General features: G+C 40.0%; 1 protein-coding gene across 1 annotated transcript in view; it reads right to left on the bottom strand.

Annotated features, from left to right (window-relative positions):
* pkd1l2a (polycystic kidney disease 1 like 2a) overlaps window positions 1–26,553 on the bottom strand; it is a 94,753-nt gene that overhangs the window by 24,580 nt on the left and 43,620 nt on the right. Inside the window, exons 20-30 of the mRNA XM_072279072.1 lie at window positions 24,876–24,977; window positions 24,215–24,393; window positions 21,775–21,921; window positions 15,077–15,276; window positions 14,308–14,522; window positions 13,120–13,336; window positions 10,348–10,576; window positions 9,004–9,235; window positions 3,840–3,936; window positions 3,041–3,184; window positions 557–742 (exon numbers count right to left, since the gene is read on the bottom strand). Coding sequence (XP_072135173.1) covers window positions 557–742; window positions 3,041–3,184; window positions 3,840–3,936; window positions 9,004–9,235; window positions 10,348–10,576; window positions 13,120–13,336; window positions 14,308–14,522; window positions 15,077–15,276; window positions 21,775–21,921; window positions 24,215–24,393; window positions 24,876–24,977 — 1,948 coding nt within the window. The remainder of the gene's footprint in view (window positions 1–556; window positions 743–3,040; window positions 3,185–3,839; window positions 3,937–9,003; window positions 9,236–10,347; window positions 10,577–13,119; window positions 13,337–14,307; window positions 14,523–15,076; window positions 15,277–21,774; window positions 21,922–24,214; window positions 24,394–24,875; window positions 24,978–26,553) is intronic.

The following is a 26,553-nucleotide window of genomic DNA, read 5'->3' as shown; positions in this document are numbered from 1 at the left end:
CACCCACACTCACTCACCCACCTTCCTGACATGATCTTGATCCTCACAGTCATTGACCACCACTGAAGTTCCTTATCCATGGAACTGTTCTATCCCCAAGTCTGCGATCATTACACCCTCTCCATTCCCCACACAACTCCTACTTTTCATGCTCTACCTTTTAGGATTTCTATGTCGGCAGTGGAAAAGCTTTCTACTCCTGGTCCACAGCCTTTCTCTGTGTCAAATAAAGTAAGTGCACATCAATGGAATAAAAGCTCACCAAATACTTGGCGAGTATGCAGATGTATCAGTTTAGGAAAGAGTATGACTAAAAGCATAAACTTTTTTTCATCCATCTCTATCACTAATTTTAAACATGCACAGAAGAAAGGGACACCTGCTTCCTTCCTTGCTGGGCCCAATAGTTAGGGTCAATTGTAGCGAAAGATTATTGACCTGAAACATTAACCAGTTTTTTCTCTCCACAGATGCTGACTGACTTACTGAGTCATTTCAGCATGTTCTGTTTTATAGAAATCCTTGATATTTTTGAAGATGTTCCCATCTGACTCACCTGGGTAGAAGCCAAATAAATTGGAGATAAGTGTATTGTTCGCCCATTTGAAGAAGTCATTGTAACTCAAAGTCTCATCAAATCCACTGGTGAAGCTGTCTTGAATTGCTTTATTCAGGTAATAGGAATTTGGATCGCGTTGTCCATAAGCAACCAACAGCAGCATCCACAAAAATCCCAGGTAGGCTACAACAAGCAAAATTCAATGTTAAGCAAAGAAAATGTGCCATTAAGCTATTCCTGCAAGTAAAATACTGCAGATAATTTACATTAAATGTAACAAATAATCTAACTATAAAAAGTTTATACGATCTGGAAATATCTAGAATTGCTTCATACTGCCCGATTTTATTATTATAGACATTACAATCTAGCTAATAGATTTGTGACATGCTTTCTCTGGATCCATAAGAAATAAGTCAGAAGTCATTGGAAATTTGAGAGAGGAAAATCTATTTAAGAATGTGGAGCACACCATATGGCACTTTGTAAAATTGGGCAAGTATTTGTGCCATAGCTTTGACTAAAGATAGGCAGGGAAAGTTTGTGACAGTATTCAATCCCTTGGCTAAGTGAGTACACAAACAATGTTAAGAAATTTAACACTGTAGCATTGCTTTTCAGATACAGCGCTGATCAGTTTAGTCTTGTGGAGGTCTATACCTGATTGCATGGATATTTGCATAAATGTTAAATTCATCAGTGCCTTTTTAGTCATGGTCATAGTCATAGTCATACTTTATTGATCCCGGGGGAAATTGGTTTTCATTACAGTTGCACCATAAATAATAAATAGTAACAGAACCATAAATAGTTAAATAGTAATATGTAAATTATGCCAGTAAATTATGAAATAAGTCCAGGTCCAGCCTATTGGCTCAGGGTGTCTGACCCTCCAAGGGAGGAGTTGTAAAGTTTGATGGCCACAGGCAGGAATGACTTCCTATGACGCTCTGTGCTGCATCTTGGTGGAATGAGTCTCTGGCTGAATGTACTCCTGTGCCCGACCAGTACATTATGTAGTGGATGGGAGACATTGTCCAAGATGGCATGCAACTTAGACAGCATCCTCTTTTCAGACACCACCGTGAGAGAGTGGTGTCAACTATCAAAGTCTCATCAGCGAGGCTTAAATGTATTAGATAAGCAACAAACTCATTTAAAGTCTCCTAGCAAATATTAATCACTGCTAGATTATAGAAATATGAGGTATACTTATTTCAGGTATTTAGCAGAGTTCTGCAGCTTTATCTTAGTTTAATATGAAGCCAAGAGGAACAAGATTACTTTAGCTATGAAGATAGACCGGTGTGCCTAATCTACTCAAATTTTCTTCTCTTAACATTTCTGTAGCATTATGCAACAGACAAATTAAATGATCATCACTAAAATATTTGCATTCCTTTAATCCAACTATTCCCAACTGGGAGATCATGGATCCCTTGCTTAATGGCATTGGTCCATGGCAAAAAAAAGTTTGGCGTCATTAGGTAGAACATCAGATTCCACCTAATATTTATTATGGCACAAATCTGAAAATGTTCACACAATTAATAATAAAATCATTTAATTTAATGGTAACAAGACTCAGATGTTTCTGGCAGTTGTAAAGGCACAGTATTGTAACTGACATCATAACTATATGCAGACAAAGTCTTTCTGGACTCCAGACTGCTATTGCTCATGGTGGCTCTTGGCTTTGAATTTGGTGTAGAAGTGCTGGCAACAGACACGAGACAAAAGGATGGGTATATCAGATTTAATTCAATAGACAGCAAATCACAAAGATAAAAAGCAGACTATTATAATAAATTTTATATACATATTATAGATTATAAGATAATTTGGGCATATGCATGGGATTGATGCAAAAAGTGAAATCAACAGTGTAAAAAAATCATTATGACAGTAATTTAGAGCTTATTTACATTTCATTAACTGGGCTTGACACTTTCAATGTATGTTATAGCAAAAATGTTGTACTCAAAGTTTATAGAATTTTACTGTTCGATGTTGATTGCATCAGTAAAGACCAAACAAAATCTCTTAGTGGACAATCTCTGACTGGAACTTTCGCTTCCACAGATAGAAATGGTGTTAACTTTCTAAAGTCACAAAGCTCTAAATTGAGAATTGCTGTCCTGATGAAGGGTCATAGCCCGAGATGTTGACATCTATTCACTCCTATAGATGCTGCCTGACCTGCTGAGTTTCTTCAGCATTTTGTGTGTGTTGCCATCTAAAGAATGCAATGAAACTTTATTTATATTTTAATCAATTACACACAGTTCTCCTTCCTGTGGCTTCCACTCTTCAAAGATAGTTGATATAGTGTGGTTATGAGTCTTCTGCGCTGTCTTAGAGGTTGTAACTATTGGAGACCAATTAATCTGCATCTTTTCTTTCTCCTGTTCTCTTACCCTTAGCAATCCTGAACGAGTGGATTTGACAAAAACAAATAGCCTCTGAGAAGTATTTTCTTACCCAGTATTTCCCTGATCAAAGCAAACACCTTCTGCTCTTTTATGGAGTTCTTCTTCATGTGCTCCACTTCCTTTTGAGGTGGTGGCTGATAGATATTGCTGCTGCTGTCCCTGCGAGCTACTAGCAGAATACTGGGGTCTCCCACTAAAAACAATATTAAAATGTCACTGCTTGGAAATGTAAATCCAAAGACAATCATTTTCTTCCTCATGCAGCCACATACTCACACCTTCCCACTCCTGGTCTGTCTGCTGTCAACCGTAAGGATCCACTGCATCCTAGCAATGTTGTTCTGCACTGACTAGAGGAATGTCCCTCCCCTCCTGATTAAATAGCTTCATCTAAGTGTTACATTTAGCTAAATGACATACTTTCTTTCATTTGCTTATTTAATATGAGAGGCCATGCTGACCTTTTAGTCTTCAGTAGGACTATAATGCTGTGAAAATGATAAGTCTCCATTTATCACAGGTATGTCAAGAATGAGTCTTGAAATGTGTGGCATTCATTGTAACTTCATCATTTGTCTTAATTCCTTGAACAAGTTGGATCAAAAAGTTAAGCATGGACTATTTCATTTGGCTGGGTTTGGACAGAGCAAGGGAAAAGAGAGGATAAAAGAAAGTGGTTGTGACTGACCCACAGACTGACATAAAATTAAGAACTGGCTCCCCTTTAGGACCACTTTGATAATTTGATCTTCTTGATGGAAGTGTGGCCAGGCAGCATTATCAGTAATCAGGAACATGAATGAGAAAGAATAAGAATCTGATTAGCACGGTCAGACTGGACAGGTCACCTGAAGTAGAAAAGGGGCTGTCAATTGAGCTTTCACCATCATCTTCTAGTTCGACTTTCTTCAAGACAAGAGCAAAGAAAGCTGCAAAACCCAGCACCTAAAAAGGCAAACAGCAAAATTTATAGATAAAACTCTACTCAAAATAATATTGAATCAAATTGTTGTTGATTAGAAATTGAACCTTTGGCATTGATTATTGCAAATTAATCAACAATTATTCATTGTTGTTAAGTCATTCACAAGTTTTCTAAAGATATTAAGCAAAGCATAAGAATCAAAAAAAGTTGCAGTGTAATTGAAAACTGGATTAATGCAAGGAGCAACAGTTTTGAGATTTTATTTTTGCATACTTAGCCCTGTCAACAAATTTGTTTCCTCAGCTTTTCATTTTCTCCGGCACTATTCAGTGTAAATCTCTTGCGAAACATGCAACATTCATCTGCCACAAGATCTTCAATGTCACTGCTTTTGAAGACAACTGTTTTTATTTATTCACAGAACTATCAGCTATAAAACCATTCTATTTAAAGAACCATCATTAAAACCACCTTCTTTGTCCTGATTGTAAATTGTGGCTTTAGTGACCTTGAATTTCACCATGGAGGTTAGATTCAGAGTTCAACTTCCCAGTCCCAACATCATTCCAGGCTACACCTGCTGATCTCGGCCATATTTCACATTGTGCTGTTTCCCGCTGCATTAGGGACTTCACCCAACTCATACTCAAGGAGAGAAGACTTCAGCTACTTTCTCTGCAGCCAACAAGATCAGGCTGAGCAGACATAGGAGTTTGTTTCAATTATAGACTTCTTTTAAGTGCAGGCAGCTTCTGGCCAGGAGCACCTGATTGAGGCCCTGAAGGAACTCCATAGTCTCCTGTGGGTGTTGCTCTTCAACGGTCAGTCCAGGTTCCTCTGACCCTTCCAGTCCATACTCCCATTCTTCCCCTGCCCCCCATCACTGCAAACTCCATTTCTTCAGTACCAACAATGCGCGTAGCTGGAAGGCTATTGTTCCCACATTTCAACCTTTAGAATTTGTCTGTAGAGATTACAACTGCTATGTTACATTGTATCAGCTGCAACATGTTGATAAGAAATTGCCACACTGAGAGAGACATGGGGAAACTTAACAACAATGTTCTGTGAACTTCTGAATTGAGGAAGCAGCTCGTGACACAAATTTCTGTGCAAACTGTAGATGCTGGAAATCTGAAATGGAAACAGAAACTGAGCAGATCTGGCAGCATCTGTGGAAAGACAAACAAAGGTAATGCTTCATGTCAAAGACACTATTCTGACCAAATATCAGATTAGTCCCATTCCACAGATACTGCCTGATCTGTTGAGTCTTTCCAGCATTTTCACGTTAGGTACTGTGGTGACCCTCGGCACTATTATACACACCTGAATTTGGCATGGAGAACTTCAAGGTTTTACTAATTTCATTGAGGCTTTATTGGATTTCTTTTTATTAAAAGAAAACTGCACATTGGTAGTATTTCAATAGTGATTTGGTATTCTTTCCCCTCCGCTATCATTGCTGATTCCGATTCTTATTTTATGTATTTATAATAATTTTCTATTTATTTCATATGGCACTATATGAATTCACATTGGATTGAAAATAATTTTGATTCAAATTCACACAAGAGGAATCTTACCTTAATCATTCAACTCAAAGAGCTAAACCATCCAATTCTCAGTCAACGCTATTTGATATGCTGTGGTTAGACAGAGGTAATGATGCAGCTCTATAGGCCACACTTGGAGTACTGTGTCCAGTTCTGGTTGCCTCACTATAGGAAGGATGTGGAAGCATTGGAAAGGGTACAGAGGAGATTTACCAGGATGCTGCCCGGTTTAGAGAGTATGCATTTTGATCAGAGATTAAGGGAGCTAGGGCTTTACTCTTTGGAGAGAAGGAGGATGATAGGAGACATGATAGAGGTGTACAAGATATTAAGAGGAATAGATAGAGTGGACAGCCAGCACCTCTTCCCCAGGGCACCAATACTCAATACAAGAGGACATGGCTTTAAGGTGAGGGGTGGGAAGATCAAGGTGGATATTAGAGGCAACACACATAAAAGTTGCTGGAGAATGCAGCAGGCCAGGCAGCATCTCTAGGAAGAGGTACAGTCGATGTTTCGGGCCGAGACCCTTGATCAGGACCCTTCATTAGTCCTAACGAAGGGTCTCGGCCTGAAACTTTGAATGTACCTCTTCCTAGAAATGCTGCCTGGCCTGCTGCATTCTCCAGCAACTTTTATGTGCGTTGCTTGAAATTCCAGCATCTGCAGATTTCCTTGTGTTTGGGATATTAGAGGATTGTTTTTTACTCAAAGAGTGGTTGGTGCGTGGAATGCACTGCCTGAGTCAGTGGTGGAGGCAGATACACTAGTGAAATTTAAGAGACTACTAGACAGGTATATGGAGGAAGTTAAGGTGGGGGGGTTATATGGGAGGCAGGGTTTAAGGGTCCGCACAACATTGTGGGCCGAAGGGCCTGTAATGTGCTGTACTATTCTATGTTCTATGTTCAAAATAGAACACCAACTTAACAGAAATCTTGGTGACATTTGGTTATGGTTTTACCATAATTTAGTAGCTAAGTAGAGTCTTGGACACACAAGTTCTACACAATCTGTGAAGGAATGAAGATTGTAAGTAGAATTCGCATACTTTGTTGCATCCTTTGTGACCAACTTAAGTAGGCAGATTCCTTGAGGAGCGTGCCCTTGGTTGCATAGACTCATAGAATCATAGAGAAGTACAGCACAGAAACAGGCCCTTCAGCCCATCTAGTCCATGGTGAAACCATTTAAACTGCCTACTCCCATCGACCTGCACCTGGACCATAACTCTCCATACCCCTCCATCCATATACCTATCCAAACTTCTCTTAAGCATTGAAGTCGAGCTTGCATACACCACTTGTGCTGGCAGTTCAATCCACACTCAAGACCCTCTGAATGAAGAAGTTTCTCCTCATGTTCCCCTTAAACTTTTCATCTTTCACCTTGAGCCCATGACCTCTGGTGTTGTCCGACCCAACCTCATGTGCTAAATGTACAACAAAGGCGCATAAGAATACTGAGATCTGAATCCTGCCCACAGATGGGGGATAGTTTGTAAGCTACTGCAATCTTCCCACTGCTTATTCTTGGCTTCCAACTGCTTCTGATGTATTGGCTCAAAGTTTTCAGGACCATCCCAGATATTCCTTCTCCCCTCCAAATGGTCATGGGCTAGAGATTCCCAGGAGTCAGTGTGGATGTTGTTCATTTTCCAGGGATGCTATGAGCACATTCTTGAATCTTCTGTTCACCTGGTAATCTCTTTTCATGAAAGAACTGGAAACAGAATGTCCAAAAATTGTGAAAGTTTGGGTTGATTGTGGCATTTGCAGGAGTTATGGAAACGGGAGAGCAGCTAGTTCTTTTAAATGAAAACCGGTGTTCCAAAACAGACCTGTTCACAATGTAACTTCCACTGATACCCTGAGGCCATCAAAACCAATCACAGGATGTTACACGTTCTGATTTTGTACCTTTCTAACTGCAAGAGAAGGCAGTCAATCAATGCTCATGTTGGTCCTCACTGAAAATTGCATAAGGTCAGGGAGGCATTAGGTGGCTATCTATTATCACATTGCTGAGGACATATCCCTGCTATTTAGACCCAGTTCAGGACATGTCAATTTTGTCAATGTATATTCTGCTTTTACATAATTAGGGAGCTGTCCCTCAACACTATATCAGGAGACGTTTATTTTGGGTGTTGATTTATTTGTGCTCAGAACCCCTTGGACCAGCCACTAGTATCTGAATATCCAAACAGTTTCTGTCATTCGTTCTCATTGTAAAGTGTGTAATTCTGCAAAAGTTATCTATCTACACTCAAAATGTTGAAGTTACAGGTAATTATTGAAGCTGTAGTTATCTAGTATTATTGTCTTTAAAGGAAATCACTGTACTGTTGAGTGTCAGGAGAGGTGAAATAGATTCTGCAGAAGACCTGCTTGTGTTGAATAAATACAATTTGCATCTATCAGCTCTAGTGACTCAGTCACAGTCATAACAATGGCTCGTACTTTAATCATGGAAACTTAAACCAGATACTTGGGAAAATATTCGTATAGTTCAAAGTAAATGTATGATTGAAGTACATACATGTCACCATATACAACCATATATCTTTCAGGCATACTCAGAAAATCCAAGAAACACAGTAAAATCAATGGAAGACCACACCCAACAGGACAAACAAACAACCAATGTGCAAACGACAAACTGCAAATACAAAAAAAATCAGCAATAAGTATTGAGAACATGAAATGAAGATTCCTTGAAAGTAAATTTTTAAAATTTATTCATTTACGAGATGTGGGTGCCAGCATTTATTGCCCATCCCTAATTGCCCTTGGGAAAGTAGTGGTGGGCTGCCTTCTTGAACCACTGCAGTCCCTGAGGTGTAGGTACACCCACAGTGCTCTTAGGGAGGGAATTCCATGATCTTGACCCAGCGACAATGAAGGAATGGCAATATATTTCAAAGTAAGGATGATGAGCGACTTGGAGGGGGATTTCCAAGTGGTGGTGTTCCCAGGTATCTGCTGTTCTTGTCCTTCTATATGGCAGTGGTCATGGGTCTGGAAAGTGCTGCCTTAGGAACTTCTCATAGGTTGTGGGAAAAGTTCAGTGATGGAGGGTAAATGAAGTTGAATGAAGTTATCACTAGTTATAATTGGTTCAAGAGCTTGATGGTTGAGGGATAATAACTGTTCCTGAAACTGGTGGCATGGATCCAGAGGCTCTTGTACTTTCTTCCTGATGGCAACAGCAAGAAGAGAGCATGGCCTGGGTGGTGGGAATTCTTGCTAATTCAGCACTCCGTATAGATGTGCTCAATAGTGGAAAGGGCTTCACCCATAATGGAATGGACCATATCCATAACTTTTTGTAGGACTTTCTGTTCAAGAGCATTGTTGTTTCCATACCAGGCCGTGATGCAACCAGTCAATATACTGTCCACCAAAACATCCTTAGAATACTTCAGTAATTTAAAACTGGTTTCAAGCAACAGAATATTTTGTCTACCTCGTAAAGACTGCTTCTACAATTTATGATGCAACACAATTCAAGAATAAAGGTTTCCATTACCTTTAAAGGCTGTGTAATTAGAACACTTTCAAAGAAGGAGATAGCCATGGAGATGAGCCATTTGATAGAACTGTCTTTGCCATAGTTTAATCCATAGAGCATAGTGAAAAACGCAGATACACCACTGGTGGCTGCAACCAAACCCCACCCAATGAAGACAAACCACCAGGGTAAACCTTTGGAACAGTGACCCTTTTTGCTGTCTCCTGAAAGACTAGGAATAGAGGAGAATCTGTGAAAGAAAATAATCAGAGGTGACAATTTGATTCAGACATTTGGATATTCTCTAGAGCAGGGGTTCCCAACTATTTTTAAGCCATGGACTCTTACCATTAACGGAGGGGTCCGTGGAACCCAGATTGGGAACATCTGCTCCAGAGTGTCAGACAATGTTATAAGTGTTTTATTAATAAGCTAGCCTCTAACATCCATTACACGCCTACTGATGCCAACAGCTAACTTAACTACACTTTGGCCTGTTTCTCTTCCTACAGATGTGGCCTGGCCTGCCGAGTATTTCCAACACTTTCTGTTTAACTTATGAAGAACATTTATTTGGATGTGCCCCTTTCCCTTCTTAAGGCATCCCAGACAAAGTAGTTTTGACCACTGCTTCTCTAGATCTAGTTGCCAGAGGTACATGGGAAGAGCTTAAGTCAATGCACTCTTCAAAGTTTCCCTGCTTAGAGTGGTATGTGTATTGTTGCTCACAAAACATAGAGCTACAGTTTCATACAGTTAACATCTATATAATGCATTGTGTATTGTATTTAGAGCACACTGGACTATAGGTACAGTTGCAACCTGAACATTTGAAAATTTAAAACAAGTAGTAATCCTAACACATGGGCTGACGTAACGAGACTATCAATACATGTATTAGGATTGATATACTGGCTTATTCCAGGGGCTTATTACTGTTATTACATGAATGAAATCACTGGAGAAAATTACTGGTAGATACAAAGCAGCTCCTTTATTTGACAAAACAAGGTACAGCAGGCATCATAAGGAGACGCTTTCGGTGGAAAGGTCTGCTGGTCTAACGTGGGGATCGATATTTTATGTGCCAAATATCAAAGGACACTTCCATATTTACAATGCATGGGCAATGCTTTCTTTGAAACTACATACAACCTTCACATGGATTCACATCTACATCACAGACATCCAAATGAATTTTAATCAGCATTGTCTGGACAGGATTCACAGCTTTTAGGACCCCATTGTTCAGAGCTGCTCTCCAAATTAAATGCACAATACACTTTCAGATGTGAAGCCTGGTAGCCAAAGTCAATTGTTAAATGTATATGTCCTAAACACAAAAATCACTCTAACACTTACCTTTCTGAAACAGAATTGGAACTGCAGTTCGCAGTCTCAAGAAGATCTTTCATGTTTTGCACCTGCTGGACAGCTTGTTTGTAGCTCAGAGGATTCTCAAACTTGCTCGATCCAAGGAATCCCAGCTCGTTTTCAATGCGCTGGAGCTGGAGGTACAGATGGTGATTATAATCACTTCGCCTCTGCTTATCAATCACACCCTTCTCAGGGGCAGAGCCTGTGACATGTTCTGCAAGTAAAAGAAAGTCTAGTAACTGTACACCATGGCAGCATAGCAGTTAATGAAAAGTTATTACAGCTGGGGATGTCAGAATTCAGAGTTCAGAGTTCAATTCCAGTGCCATCTGTAAGAATTTGTATGTTCTTCCTGTGACCGCATGAGTTTCCTCCCATAGTCTTAAAACACACCAGTCAGTAGATTGATTAGTCATTGTAAATTGTCCTGTGATTTGGGTAGGGTTAAATAGGTGGGTTGCTGGGCAGTGTGGCTTGTTGGGCCAGAATGGCCTGTTCTGTGCTGTATCTCTAAATAAAATAAGTACAGAGACATGAAGGGTTCTGCACACATTGTAAATCTTGAGTAAAACATAGAAATGCTATAGGAGCAGTGCAGGTCAGGCAGAATCAATGGAGGGAAATAAAAAGTCAAAGTTTTGGTCTGCTTCTGGCCCCTTTCCTTCCAGTCCTGATGAATGGTGTCAGCCCGCAATGTCAGCTATTCACTTCCCTCCATAGATGCCGCCTGACCAGCTGAATACCTCCAGCATTTGTATGTGTGTGGATATTAGTAACTACAGTATGTGAACACAAGTTATTTCACCATGGATTACAGTTTAGAAAAGGTTACCAGTACTTTACTAGCCAATTTATATTGTTTACAGACATTGGGAATTTGAACAGAAGGTACATCTTGCTTGATGGAGTAGCTGTCATGTACTGGATATCAACCATACAGGGAGAACTGCTGACTGCCTCATGAGAACACTTAATGTTTGCTCAGGTTGTCATTGAGCGGGAGATGGTGGCAATCCGCTTTCTTGACTGCTCTGGTTTATGTGGTTAAATTGTACATACTGCTCAGTCTCCTCAGAGACTAGGTAAGAATCCCCCACATTGCAAAGAGCCCCGGAGTCATATAGACGTGAGGTGAGGCAAGGCCAGCAGCTTTCCTTCCCATAAGAGTGCAAGAGAATCAAATGGCTCTTAAGCAACAATTCAGAAGTTTTGTGATCAGCATTTGCTAATATGCTTTCTGATCAAGATTATTTAGTTAATTATATTCATGTTTCCTGGACGATACCAGGAGATTGAATTCTGGACACGAGAAAATCTGCAGATGCTGAAAGTCCGGAGCAACGCACACAAAATTGTGGAGGAACTCAGCAGGTCAGGAAGCATCTATGGAAAAGAGTAAACAGTTGATGTTTTGGGCCGAGACCCTTCATCAGAATTGGAAAGGAAGGGGGAGGAGTTAGAGCCTAATGGGGTCAGGATCATTAGTACAGGTCTTTGGAATAGCAATTCAACCACAAGGCAAATGTTGACGAATACTGACGTTTTTTGAGTAACTTATTCTGCCACTTATATTAACTACAGCAGCAACAATAGAATGAATACTATGAATGGGGAGGGCAGTGAGGAATATCTGAACCTTCCGTGAAGCTGGAGTAACACCAGAGCACACAGCCTTTGCCATCCTCTCCACAATCTGATGCTCCTGTTAAAACATTGTCCAGAAACAAAAAAAAAATTCAAAATGGTGTCATACAGCGTCAAAAGCAACTAATTTGGCTGAGTCCGGATGCTGACCCGAGTTTCAACAATAGCCTGATTCAGTTCATAATTAAGAATAATTAAAGGAAATCCTGCCTTGTTGGAAAACCCACTAATTATTTGAGGCATCTGGCTATCTAAATTTAAAAAAACCCTCATTCAACAATATGAGGAAACATCATCCGGTCATGCTGGTCAAATGTGGTGCCTGAGAAAACTTCTCTACAAAACTGCTTTTAAAGTACAGAAAATATAGGTCTGTTTTTTTTATGAACAATAAGGCCAATCTCTAAAATGAGAGAATTATCAAACCTGAGAAGATTGGAGGAAACTAGAAGCGTTTGACATTGAAAGAAATGACTGAAAGGAGACTATATAAAACGTATCAGTGTCAATCAGGTAGGATGAAATTAATCTAGAGCATTGCCTGAGGCTATGACAGGATTTTAAAACATGGAATAGAGTTAAATTGGTAAATAGATAACCCAGGCTGATTTCAGAAAGAACTTTTTCAAAAGGTGAATAACACTTTGAATGATCTTGGCATTGTTAGGAACCAATCCTTTGTTTGCACTTTATTTAACTACCTGCACTGTTCTTACTTTGTAACACGATGTTCTGTATTCTGTTCTCCTCCTGAACTACCTCACTGTACTTATACATGAAATGATGTGCCTGGCTGGAACACAAACAAGAAGCTTTTTACTATGGCTAGGTACACTTGACAATAATAAAGTAATCCCAATTTCTTTGTGCAACAGGTGCCAAGGCTAAGTGGTCTGTTTGATTCCTATAACTTTGACAAAAATTGCAAGCAAGATACATTTAACAAGATACAAGATGACTGTACGGAATGGAAGTTTTTCTATAAATGAATGAGCTACGGTGTGCTGACATTTTCCTTCATCTGTATCTATGGTGTGACTGGGTACAATTAAATCATTTTAGTTTTCTTACCCATACATCAAATACATTTTAGACAAGTTTCTTAAAACTCACCTTTCAAATCAACTGATCCCAGGCTGAGGATAAGGGTATCTGATTTCTTACAACTCTCATGATAAAATTCACAATCAACTCTGTTTTGCTCTCGGATTATATTTTCAACTAACGCCAGAAGTTTATTGATGTCAGTTGTTTTTTTCAAATCCTTGTCCGGCATCGGTTGTGGATTCTTCTGTGTTTTAGTCAGTGAGTTAGCAATCCGCTGGATGTCCTGCGTACAATAGATTTTTGTTGAAAAAGACTGGACGTATGACACCGATAACTGCTCTAAAAATACCTAATTCCATTAATTCCCTTATATTATAACCACATTTTCCCTTTACTTTCTTCTGCTAATAGTTTAAAAAGTTAATTTTATGTTGCCAGTGAGATTTTAGATTGACGTCCATATCCGTATTATGAACCATTAATCCACTTACTTTTAAATGTTGGAATTCAATCGGTTTTAATCAACTAAAAATACAATTAAGAAATATCTGAACACTTGAATAACAGTTTAGTTTTTAAGACTACATTTAACAATATATGTTGTGATTCTATTCCCAAATGGTTGTTTTCTCTGAAGTGCTGGAGACAGAGGGAAGATCTGATAGAGGTTTACCAGATTATGAGAGGGGGAGGTAGAGTGGACAGAGAGTATCTGTTTTCCAGGGCTGAAATGTCTAATGCCAGAGAGGTTAGGTTTAAGGGGCATGTGAGGGTTAAGTTTTTTACTCAGAGAGTCATGGATGCCTGGAATGTGCTGCCTGGTTTGGTGGTAGAGATAAATCCTTTAGAGGCTTTTAAGAGACATTTGAATGGGCACATAGATGTAAGGATAGTGGAATATGGACATGGTGTAGGTAGGAGGGATTGTTTGGGTGATTTTGATTTGCATTTTAGCTGGTTCGGCAAATATTATGGGGCAAATGGCCTGTTTCTGGGCTGTACTGTTCTATGTTCTAGGATTCACATTTTGCATTGTCCCAATTCCTCAAAGTCGAACTCTTTGGCCAAACTACCTATTCCTTTCCCAACAGCTCCTTTCTGGTTCAGTATGTACTTATTCATGAATTTAAGGCAGGATATGAATGGAAATTGCAGCGTAATACAATTGAACTCTACGATGACTGATGATGGTTCTATCATTGATCTAAATGTGGAAAGACATTACAGATGTTTTAAAACTTTTTTTAAATCAACCTTTGTAACAGCTTCTGTTGTGAGTGAGTAGGTCTGAAGACTTGTGGGTGGGGTTGGTAACAAAGGAGATATTCGACCGTGTTTGCCCTGCTTTTTCTCCTTCAATCGTGGTCGAATGTTTCGGAAAATCTGGACAATGAGGAGGTTGATGGGAAACATTAGCAGTGAGCTCTCAAGTCCAATCACTACCTCCTGCCAGGTAAATTCAATCTTCCCTGTGAAGGAGAAAAAAAAACAAAGTTAAGGTTTAGTTGGAAATGTTCATGTGCAAAATAATTCCCTGTACACTTCACAAGTGGATTTATTTTTAGATGAAGCAGATTTGTACACTCATTTTATTTATGAGTGCAAACATGAAAAACCCAAGGGAACTAAAAAGAAATAAAATTTTTAAATTCTTTCTCTCTATAAAAGCACAATTAGTCGATACTGTTAAATGTTTTCAGATTTTGTAGTCTCAATGGGCTGAATAGCCTCATTCTGCTCCTATGTCTTGTGGTCTAAATTATCAACATACTTACAGCTTAACAAGACTATTTTCTGGCAGTAAGATGATTATAAAACAAACTTTATTTCAATGCACAGCTTGAACTCAGCATCCAAAGATATTTCTTTGATGTTTGTTCAAGGCATTTCATTCTGCAATATGAAGACTTGAATTGTGTAGTCATGTCCATTAATTGGATTAGTGGAATATTTAGTGGCATGTCTATTCAAAGAGGAACATTTATTTAATGATATACAATGTACAAGAACTAGGTCCATTTACCCAGGTCCATTTTTTGCTGGGCAGGATTCTTTGGTACTCCCCAGAATATAATACTTGTCAGCATTGTGCAAAGCAGCAAAGAAAAACAACATGAAACTCTCTGCACCCTTGTGAAGGGACTCCTTGGTGGACGATTCAGCACCGAATACCAAATGTGCCCATCTCGGAAATCCTTGGCCGACTTCATGAAGAACAGATTACTGTTGGAACATAGCAGGAATTTTGCCTTAGTTGTGGGAAGAGGAGACTGAATCAGAAAGAACACATTGCAAAACCCCTCAGCACTCAATTAGAATCTGAAAAGAGATCAGACAAAAATATAGCAATAATAGCATGGGAATAGGCCCTTCAACCCATGACAACTGCACTACATACAACGCCAAATTAAATTAATCCCATCTGCATGCATATGATTCCTATCCTTCTATTCTCTGCATGTTTATGTGCCTGGCCAAGTGCCTCTTAAACATCACTGTTGAGCTTTCCTGCCAGCGCATTCCAGGCACCTTCCAGTCACCGTGTAAAAAAAACTTGTTTTGCAAACCCCCTTTAAACTTTCCCATTCTCACCCTAAAGTCACTCTAGTGTTTGGCATTACAGCTCTGAGAAAATGATAATGACTGTCTTCCCTGTCTATGCTTCTCATAAAGTTTACATAGTTCTATCACATTGCCGACATTCCAGAGAAACAATCCAAGTGTGTCCAGCTTCTGCTGATAGCTAGTACTCTCCAGTCCAGACAATATGCCGGTGAACCTTTCCAAGGCTTCCGCATTAATGCAGTGACCAGAACTGAACACAGTATCTCAAATGTGGCCTAACCAAAGTCCTATGCAGTTGAAACATTTAATATTAATACCTAGTGATACCTAGTGCCCCAGTTGATATGGGCAAATATGTTGCATGCCTTCTCTACCACCCAATCAACTTGCGTTGCCACTTTCAGTGAGCTATGGGCATGCACCCCATCCTCTGTTTGTCTATCAGTGCTCCTGAAAATGCTGCTACTTCTTTCTCCTTCCATTTGATCTCCCAAATGCAATAACTCCAACTTGTCTAGTTTAAACTCTGTAAGGCTTAGGAGCAGAATTAAGTCTTTCAGCCTATCATGTCTGCTCCACCATTCCATCATGGCTGATTTATTATCCCTCTAAGCTGCATTCCCTTGCTGCCTTCCCCATAATCTTTGATGCCCTGACTAATCAAGAACCTGTCAACCTTCGCTTTAAATATAATTGTTTGGAGGAGATTTGATAGAAGAATACATAATTGTGTGGGGTATACAAAGGGTAAAAGCAAGCAGGCTTTTTCCACTGAGGTTGGGTGGGACTACAACTAGACCTTATGGGTTAAGGGTGAAAGGGCAAAGGTTTAAGGGGAACATGAGGGGAAACTTCTTCACTCAGAGGGACGTGAGAGTATGGAACAAGCTGTCTGTGCAAGTGCTGCATGCAAGCTTAATTTCAATGTTTAAGAGAAATTTGGATAGGTACATGGTTGGTAGGGGTATGGAGGGCTATGTTACCAGTACAGGTTGATGGGAGTAGGCAGTTCAAATGGCTCGGCATGGACTAGATGGGCCTGTTTCTGTGCTGTACTTTTCTATGGTTCTATCTCTGTTCTAAATAGGCGTTCCTCTATTCTGAGGTTGTGCCTTCTGGTCCTATACTCACCCACTATAGGATACGTCCTCTCCACATCCTTTCTATCTAGGTCTTTCAATATCTGATAGGTTTCATGTGATTCCCCCCTTATTCTTCTAAATTCCAGCGAGTACAGGCCCAGAGCCATCAAGTACTCCCCATATATTAACCCTTGCATTCCCAGAATCATTCTTTTGAATCCCTCTGGACCCTCTCCAATGCCAGCACATTTTTTTTAAGAAAAAAAGGGCCAAAAACTGCTCACAGTTCTCCAAGTGTGGTATGACCAATGCCTTATAAACCCCCAGTATTACATCCTTGTTCTTATAATCTTGTTCTCTCAAAATGGATGCTAAAAGTTCATTTGTCTTTCTTACCTGCAGGTTAACCTTTAGGGAGTCCTGCACAAAGGTCTCCCAAGTTTCTTTGCTCCTCTGATTTTTGTATTTGCTCCCTTTTTAGAAAATAGTCTATGCCTTTATTCCTTTGACCAAAGTGCATGGTCATACACTTCCCTACACCATATTCCATCTGCCACTTCTTTGCCCATTCTCCCAAACTAAGTCCTTCTGCAGACTCCTGGCTTCCTCAACACTACCTGCCCCTTCACCTATCTTTGATGCTTCACAAAGTTATACAAGCAGTTGCAGTTGATAAAGGATTTCTGCTCGAAATGTCAACTGTTTACTGTTTTCCACAGGTGCTGCTTGGCCTGCTGAGTTCCTCCAGCATTTTGTGTGTGCTGCCTTGGTATTCCAGCACCTGCAGATTTTCTCCTGTTTGCAGTTTAATTTCTACATTTGAATAAAGTATGGAATTGTTAGTGAAGTCTCGCTAGTCTGGATAATAAGGTGTAATGGAGGAGAACAACAATCTTTCCGTAGTCTTTTTTACAAGATTTGGAAAAAGATTTAGCTAAACTAACAGGCTTGCAGTAATAAGTAAAAATGCAATATTTCCCTGCTTCCTGATGCAAATTCTTCCTTGATTCAGCTCAGTAAAATGACATTGCCTTTGCTGTAAGCACTAATATGCTCTAAAAAACATATGTTCTCTGTGACTGATGCTGACACAAAAATAAACCAAATGTTGTTCATTCTCCTAATCTATCTAATTCCTTCTGCAGACTCCCTTCTTCCTCAACACTACCTGCCCCTTCACCTATCACTGTGTTGTCTGCAAACAAAGCCAGCGATTCTGTCACCCAAACCACTGACATATAAAGTGTAAAGAACTGGTCCCAACACCAATCCCTACAGAGCACCACTGGTCACCAGCAGCGAACCAGGAGAGGCCCCCTTTATTACCAGTCCTTGCCCCCTGCCAGTCAGCCAATCCTCTATCCATACTATTATCTTTCCTGTAATACCATGGGCTCTTAGCTTGTTAAGCAACCTTAAGTGTGGTACCTTGTGTGAATATCCATGAAAACAACAATTGCTCAAAGAATTCCAACAGATTAGTCAGGCAAAACTTCCCCTTAAGGAAACCATACTGATTTTGGCCTATTTAATCATGTGCATCCAAGCACCCTGAAACCTCATCCTTAATAATGGACTCCCACATTGTCCCAACCATTGAAATCAGGCTAACTGGCCTATAATTTCTTTTCTCCTTCCTCCCCCCACCAAGAGTGGAGTGACATCTGCATTTTTCCAGTGCTCTGGACCCATTCCAGATTCTTGAAAGATCATTACTAATCCCTCCATAATCCCTTCTGCTGCCTCTTTCACAACACTGGGGTGCAGTCCATCTGTTCCAGGTGATTTATATACCTTCAGACATTTCAGCTTCGCAAACACCTTCTCCTTATTAATAGCAACTACACCCACTCTAATTCCTTAATTTCTGGCAGACTGCTAGTGTCGTCCACAGTGACCCAAAATTCTTATTAAGTCTATCTGCAATTTCTTTGTCCCCTATTTCTAACTCTGCAGTGTTACTTTCCATGGTCTGATATCAACTCTCACTTTTTTTTACTTTTTATACAGCGGAAAAAATACTTCTGGTATCTACTTTTTTTTATTATTGCCTAGCTTACCTTCATATATCATATTTTTTTCTTCTTCTGGCCCTTTCGTTGCTTTCTGTTGGTTTTTACAAGTTTCCCAATCTTCTAAATTCCCACAAATTTTTGCTCTATTATATGCTCTCTCCTTGGCTTTTATGATGTCTTTGACTTCCCTTGTCAGCCACGATTGCCTCATCCTCCCTTTAGAATACTTCTTCTTATATATATCTATTTTGTGCCTTCTAACTATTGCTGTTCTGCAGTCATCCCTGCTAGCATTTCCTTCCAATGATCTTTGGCCAGCTCCTTTCTCATCCGTCTGTAATTCCCTTTACACTGTAATACGGACACATCTGACTTTATCTTCTCCCTCTCAAATTAATTCTATCTTATTATGATCATTGCCTCCTAAGAGTTTTTTTCACCCTAAGCTTCCTCATCAAATTTGGTTCATTACACAACACCCCCTCCAAATTTCCCTTTCCTTTCCCCTAGTGAGCTCAACCACAATCTGCTCTAAAAAGCCATCGCATAGGCATCCTACATATTTCCTTTCTTGAGATCCGGCACCAATCTGCATATTGAAATCCCCCATGAATATTATATCATTGCCCTTTTTACATACCTTTTCTATTGCCCATTGCAATTTGTATCCCACATCCTGGCTACTGTGCTGAGGTCTGTATATAACTTCTATCAGGGTCTCTTTACCCTCGTCGTTTCTTCACTCTACCCATAAGAGTTCTACATCTTTTGATCCTATGTCACCTCATCCTAAGGATTTAACTTCAGTTTTTACCAGTGGAGCCACCCACCCCCTCTGCCTCCCTGTCTGTCCTTTGAATACATTGTGTATCATTGATCTTCTTTCAGCCACGAAGATTCACTCAGTGATGCCCACAATGTCATCTCTAACATTCTCTGTCAATCTCTAACTGTGCTACAACATCATCTACCTTATTGCGTGCATTTAAGTATAACAGCTTCAGTCTTGTAATCATCATCCTTTTCAGTTTTACTCCCATGTTACACTTCAAATCATCTCACTGACTGCAGTTTTGCCTTATCATCTGCATGTCCTTCCTCACAGTCTCACTACACACTGAATCTACTTGTATGTCAACAGTGACTAGGCTAGGATTGTTAGGCGGTGAGGCTCGAAGGTCTGGACAGGCCTGTTCTGCACAGTATGTCAATAAATAACAGTATACCAACTGCCGTATCGCACCTATTCTCAATCCCCTGCAAATGAGTTTAAACCCTCCCCAACAGCTCTAGCAAGCCTGCCCACAAATACATTAGTTCCCCTTGAGTTCAGTTGTAACTGAGTTGTAACCTTGCCTAGAAGAGATCCTAATGATCCAGAAATCTGAAACCCTGCACCAATTCCTCAGCCATACTTTGATCAGCGAAAACATTCTATTCTTACCCTCACTGGTACATGGCACAGGCAGTAATCCAAAGATGACTACCCTGGTGGTCCTGCTTTTCAGCTTTCTACCCAACTCCCTATATTCTCTCCTCAGTACCTCCTCCCATTTTATTTATTTATTGTGATACAGCATGGAATATCCCTTCTGGCCCTTCAGCCTCACCGCCCAGCAATCTCCTGATTCAATACCGGCCTAGCCACAGAAAAATTGACGACGACCAATAACCTACTAACTGGTACATCTTTGGACTGTGGGAGGAAACTGGAGCACCCGGACAGAACATACAAACTCTTCACAGGCAGCAGTGAGAATTGAACCCAGGTTACCTGTACTGTAAAGCATTGTGCTAACTGCTTCTCAACCATACTGTCCTTTTCCAACCTCTGTCGTTGGTACCAATATGTACTACAATTTCTGGCTGCCCAACCTCACCCTTTAGATTGCTGTGGACCCAATCTGAGACGTCCCTAACCCTGGCACCTCAGGCACCATCTGGGTGTCTCTTCCATGTCCACATAATCTCCTTTCTTCTCTAACTATGGAATTCCCAATCATTCCTGCACTCCCCTTCTTCCACTCCCCGCCCCTCACCGTTCCATTCCAAGCCACAGAGCCAGACTCAATGCCAAAGGTCTGGTCACTGTTGTTCCCAGAAGGTCATTCCCCCCACCCCTCAAACTTGTCTCCCCTCACCTCAAATTTAGCTATATCCTAATGTATTCTTGGACAAACTTCCTCACTAAGCAACTAAAATAATTATGTAATTATAAAAAGATCTATTACTGATATTATCTAATGACAATTGGTTTTCCTTTTACTTTATATTCAACCAATTTAATATCTTTATGAAATATTTCAACTTTATAAGTATTCAATAATTCACAATGTTTTTCTTGCACAGGAACATTTATTGCATTCTAAGTGACCACCTTCTACCTGAAGGACTGTAAAATTCTGAAAACAGTGATGTGCTGGAATTGCAAGTACAAAGTTTAATTGTATCCAATTTTTAAAGAACTTCATACCTGCTTTGTTCCACACCTGTCTCATTAACATTTCAGTGCCCTTTCACTTCCTGGATGCATTTCCCTCGACATGCTGTAGAAATTAATAACTAAGAGTAGATGCAGGATAATAAGGTAAAAGATCAGAGGAGTGTTGAAGAAATGTTGTTTTCACCAAGGCAGTGGTGGTGGTCTGAAACTCCTGCCTGGAAGGACAGTGGACACAGAAAGCTTCACATTTGGATGACTAATTAGTGGAAATATCTATAAAGAAAGATATGGGTCAACAGCTGGGAAGTGGATAGTCCAAGTGGCATCTCACTTGAGGTGGAAATGATGGGTCAAGTAGCCTTTGTCTATGCTTTATATGTCTCAACATCTCTCTACCTCTACTGCATAACCAATAAATTAAAGTTAAATCTTCAGCACATTTTATCACTGATTTCTCCATGCAGCTGAGTTATTTGCTATCCTCTCTTCATGTCCGAGGAGCAATGTGTCCTCCAATATTTATCAATGATTACCACAACCAGAAAACATCAGGTTATTTTGAAAAATTATATTGTTCCAAACTGTTTACTGCATTGCACCTGGCTACAATGTGTACCTAAAACGTTTAAGGTCCATCTCGGTTGCCACTGGAAAGAATTTGTCCAAAAGACAATCGCCAACATCAATGGACAGCCACGAGTTACACAGGAAGCTCCACCGTTGGTCTGTTTGCAAGTCCAGCACTGTTACACGATTTACATACCTAGAAAGGAAATCAAATAGCAAAAGTTAGTCTCAAATTTAAAAATAGCAATTTTATTTTAATTAATTAAATTTAAATCTGCTAAGAGAAAACATGATTATTCTCATTCCTGCACTCTGCTGTACTGAATGGCTTTGTTACTTTAACAGCGGTGAGCCTCCTGTCAGATCTTCACTTTTGTTCTTCCTCTACCCTTTTACTTCTCCATCCCATGAGCAGATATCCAAACAGTGGTAGCTTCACAAACAAGATCAGGCCCGCTCTGCGAAGAAGGCAGGAAAATGGGGTTGAGAGGGATAATAAATCAGCCATGCTGGAATGGCGGAGCAGACTTGATGGGCCAAATGACCTAATTCTACTCCCATGTCTTATGACCAACCTGCACCAGCCAAGGACTTCAAATCACATCAGGGTCCTGCCCAGAGAAATCTTTTGGCAGCAGGTTCAGTTATGGCCTGGCTGCCAAAATGCTTGGATGCTTGTGCAAAATATTTAAATGTTCAAGTGGAAATCTTTGGATACATTGGAATGACTCAAGAAAATCATAGAAGGAGGCTGGTTCCATGAGGTGCTGAGCTGTCTCCACAGTTCTGTAGTCTCGTGCAGAGCAGTTGCCATACAGAGCTGCTATGTATTCAGATAAGATGCTTTCTATGGTGTAGCAATAAAAATAGGTAAGAGTCAACGGGCACATGCCAAATTCCTTTAACCTTCTGAGGAAGTAGAGGCATTGGTGAACGTACTTGGCCATAACATTAACGTCTTTGGACCAGGACAGGATTCTGAAGATGTTCACTCCTAGGATCATGAAGCTCTCAACCTTCTGAACCTCAACAATTGTTGATGTACACGGGAGCATGTGCATCTCCCCCGCCCCCCATCCCCAGCTTCCTGAAGTCGATGACCAGCTCCTTAGTTTTGCTGACATTGAGGGATAGTTCTGATTCTATAACAATGAAGCAGATCACAGTGCCACTGTTGAATTTCCTATCGCTGGATTAGCATTCCAAGGAGAAAGATTGAGACATACAGGGAAGGAACTAGAATTCTGAAACTGACGGATTTGTTTGAAACAATAGACTGCAGTTTCATGAACTACCACAACATGTCTGGTACTGAATCTTTCAAATTCCATGTTTAAGCTTGACATTTGTCTAAAGTATGAGATTAATTTTAAATGAATACTCATATTAGACCATAAAAGCAGAAGACCGTAAAACATAGGACCAGAATTAGAGCACTGGCCCATGGGTTCTGCTCTGCCATTTGATCATGGCTGAAATATTATCCCTCTCAACCCCTTTCTTCTGGCTACTCCTGGTAACTTTTGACGCCCTTACTAATCAAGAACACATCAACCTCCATTTTCTATATTGCCAATCTGCAGAATTCATTACCACCTGTTGCAATGAATTCCACAGACTCAGCACCCTCTGGCTGAAGAAATTCCTCCTCATCTCTATTCTAAAGAGATGCCCCTGTATTCTGAGGCTGTGCCCTCTGGTTCTAGACTCTCCAACTATTGAAAACATCGTCTCCATGTCCACTCTATCAACAGCTGGCTTTTCAATATTTTGTTAGTTTCAATAAAGGAGGATGAGGGGGTGACCTGATAGAGGTGAACAAGATAATGATGGGCATTGATCATGTGGATAATCAGAGGCTTTTCCCCAGGGCTGAAATGGCTAACACAAGAGGACATAGTTTTCAGGTGCTTGGAAATAGGTACAGAGGCGATATCAAGGGTAAGTTTTTTACGCAGAGAGTGGTGAGTGTATGGAATGGGCTGCTGGCAGTGGTGGTGGAGGCGGAAACGATAGGTTCTTATAGGAGACTCCTGGATAGGTACATGGAGCTTAGAAAACTAGAGGGCTGTAGGTAAGCCTAGGTAGTTCTAAGGTAAGGACATGTTCGGCACAGCTTTGTGGGCCAAAGGGCCTATAGGTTTTCTATGTTTCTATATTTCTAAAGTGGAGGGGGGGAAGATTTCGATGAGAAGAGCAGGAGAGAATTTATTCAAAAGGGATGTCCTTCTATTCTGAGGACATGCCCTCTGGATCTAGACTCCCCCATTATAAGAAACATCCTCTCCACGTCCACTCTATCTAGGGCTTTCAATATTTAGAAGGTTGTCATTACAAAAGTTTCAAGAGCACCGTTAGATAACCACTCTTCCTACCAATTGGTGTGGTATATTATTCAAGACAGGGTTTAAGCTATGACTTTCTAATGTCTATCTTGCCCATATACAAAGAAAGCTTTCATTTCATCTGAACTTCCTGCAGTAGATTACCAGGATGGATTGGATCCTGAGTTGTCATGCCACAATCGAATGCTCTGAAGATCCCCAAGAGGGAATAAGGTTGTGAGCAGATATCCATCAACCCCTCCTCTCTCAAATGTAGGTTTCTCCGGGTCGGTAAGAAAATGTGGGTCACTCTGTCCTTCAGAGCCACAGAGTGTTATGGTCACCTGGATACGCAAATATATCAAAATATAATAAACTAACAATACATTTATTCAAACCTACTGTACATTCAATTAGCAGGCTGATTATTTTTAAAAATGTATGATTTAATTTCAACACGCTTACGTCTTTCAAAAGTAACTTCTTTGTAAGACGGATATTGAAACTTATATTCACCTCCTCTTACTTCTAGATTGACAAAAAATTTGAAACAAGTTTCTACTATCTGTTGTGCATATGCCTACATGCAACTGCCCATGTTGTACTTCATGCCATGATTTTCTGACATCCACTATCTTCATTCCATACTTCATCTCATCAATTTCAGAAACATCACGATACAATGAACACTACTTCATTTTCCTGCAGTCAGTACTTTTTACTGTTTAAATTCTAACCAACGTTTGCTCGAAGTTTGGATTTTCTCAAGTTAGGTTGGTCATAATCTGGGGAACTTGAGTAGGGTGAAATTTAAAGAGAAACAAACCTTTGAAGTGGTCGCTGCCCCTCCACGATGGCCTGTGAAAACGCTCACCAAGTAGCAATACTGGGCAAATGGGTCATTGTCAGCAAGGAATGTTATTTTCACCTTTATTTTGTGTTAAGGGATAAGAAAAAGAGAATTACATAAACAGCATTTTTCTGCAAATGTGATTCACTTTAAAATATTGCAATGTCTATTTTGGAGAAGACACATCAGTTGGAAATGGAGAATAACCACTTTCTCCAAATTCTTTTACCATTTCTATAATTTACTAATCTATCTCTGCTAAACTTTTTCAATGAACAGTAACAATAGAAAATGAAGGTACAAATTATTTGTACATAAATACTGTTATACTGGAGTTGATTTCATTACATAAAAATAAACTAAATGCAACAAATGGCACAAAGGCTGGAAATTCTCTTAAGATAGCTAATTAACATACATATAAATATAGTTGCACTTAGAAACTATTCAACGTTTATTCTTATTGGCCATTAAACTCTATTGCTTGCTAGGACATTTTAAGGAGTAATTAAGAGTTAACCAGATGGTGAGTTTAGGATCCATGAGGGCCAGGGAAGGTAAGGGTGAAAGGCTCCCTTCTCTCACAGGAATTAAAGAGTCCCAATGGGTATTTACTACATTCTCTCAATTCCCAGGGTATTATTATTGGTGCCAGCTTCTTTTAAATTCGAGGTTTACAAATCAAATTTAAATTCCAGTCTCACAGCTGCCATGCTATTGTTACTATAGTATTTTTCCCATCTCTTGTTCCCGATTTTCCATTATCAGTAATTCACCAATCACAGGGACTATACTTAGAACTATAACACATTATAATTAAACAGCCAATCATTTTTCAGGGTAATCCTATCACATCCTACAAAACAAAATTGATCACAGATTACATCTTGTTCTCCAGACTGGCCTTTCTCTCCTAGTGGAATGGAACTGAGCTTACATTATTTGCTTCTGTACCAATACATTTGCTCCTCAGTCTTTAGGCTTCCTTTCTCCGCTAGTTCAGAGCAAACTAAATTCATCTCGGTGTTTCATCCAAAAGGGACACTGAACAGTCATGTGTTCAGCCATTTTTTAATATCGGTTAAATAAAAGAGAAGCAGGTAGGTAGAGTCACCTCCACCTACAGGTAATTGACCGGGTACACATCAGTTTAGCATTTCACCATTTTGGAGTGCTCTATATTCAACTCAGCCTTCACTACACAGGCTGCAACATTACAAACAATTAGAAGTGGTTATAAATACTGCCCTTGGTAACACTATATTCAAGTAAATCAATATCAAGCAGTTACATTTCCTGCTGCCTCAGGAAAGCAGTCAACATAATCAAGGACCCCTCCCACCCTGGTCATTCTTGCTTCTCCCCCCTTTTGATGGGCAGAAGAAGCAAAAGGTTCAATGCACCTCCTACCAGTCTCAAGGACAGCTTCTATCCTGCTGTTATCAGACTCTTGAATAGACTTGTTATGCAAGAAGAATAGAGCTCTTGGAATCCCAATCTACCTGCACTTTATTTGTCAACCAGCTCTGCATTTTCTCTGCCACTGGAATGCTATATTCTACATTCCGTTTTCCTTTTTACCTTTTTGATGTATATATACACAGGAGGTACCTAATAAAGTGGCCACTGAGTGTATGTTCATGGTCTTCTGCTG

This window comes from Mobula birostris, chromosome 15 (assembly GCF_030028105.1).
Source record: "Mobula birostris isolate sMobBir1 chromosome 15, sMobBir1.hap1, whole genome shotgun sequence".
Lineage (NCBI taxonomy): Eukaryota > Metazoa > Chordata > Chondrichthyes > Myliobatiformes > Myliobatidae > Mobula > Mobula birostris.
This window is presented reverse-complemented; position numbering and strand designations above follow the sequence as displayed.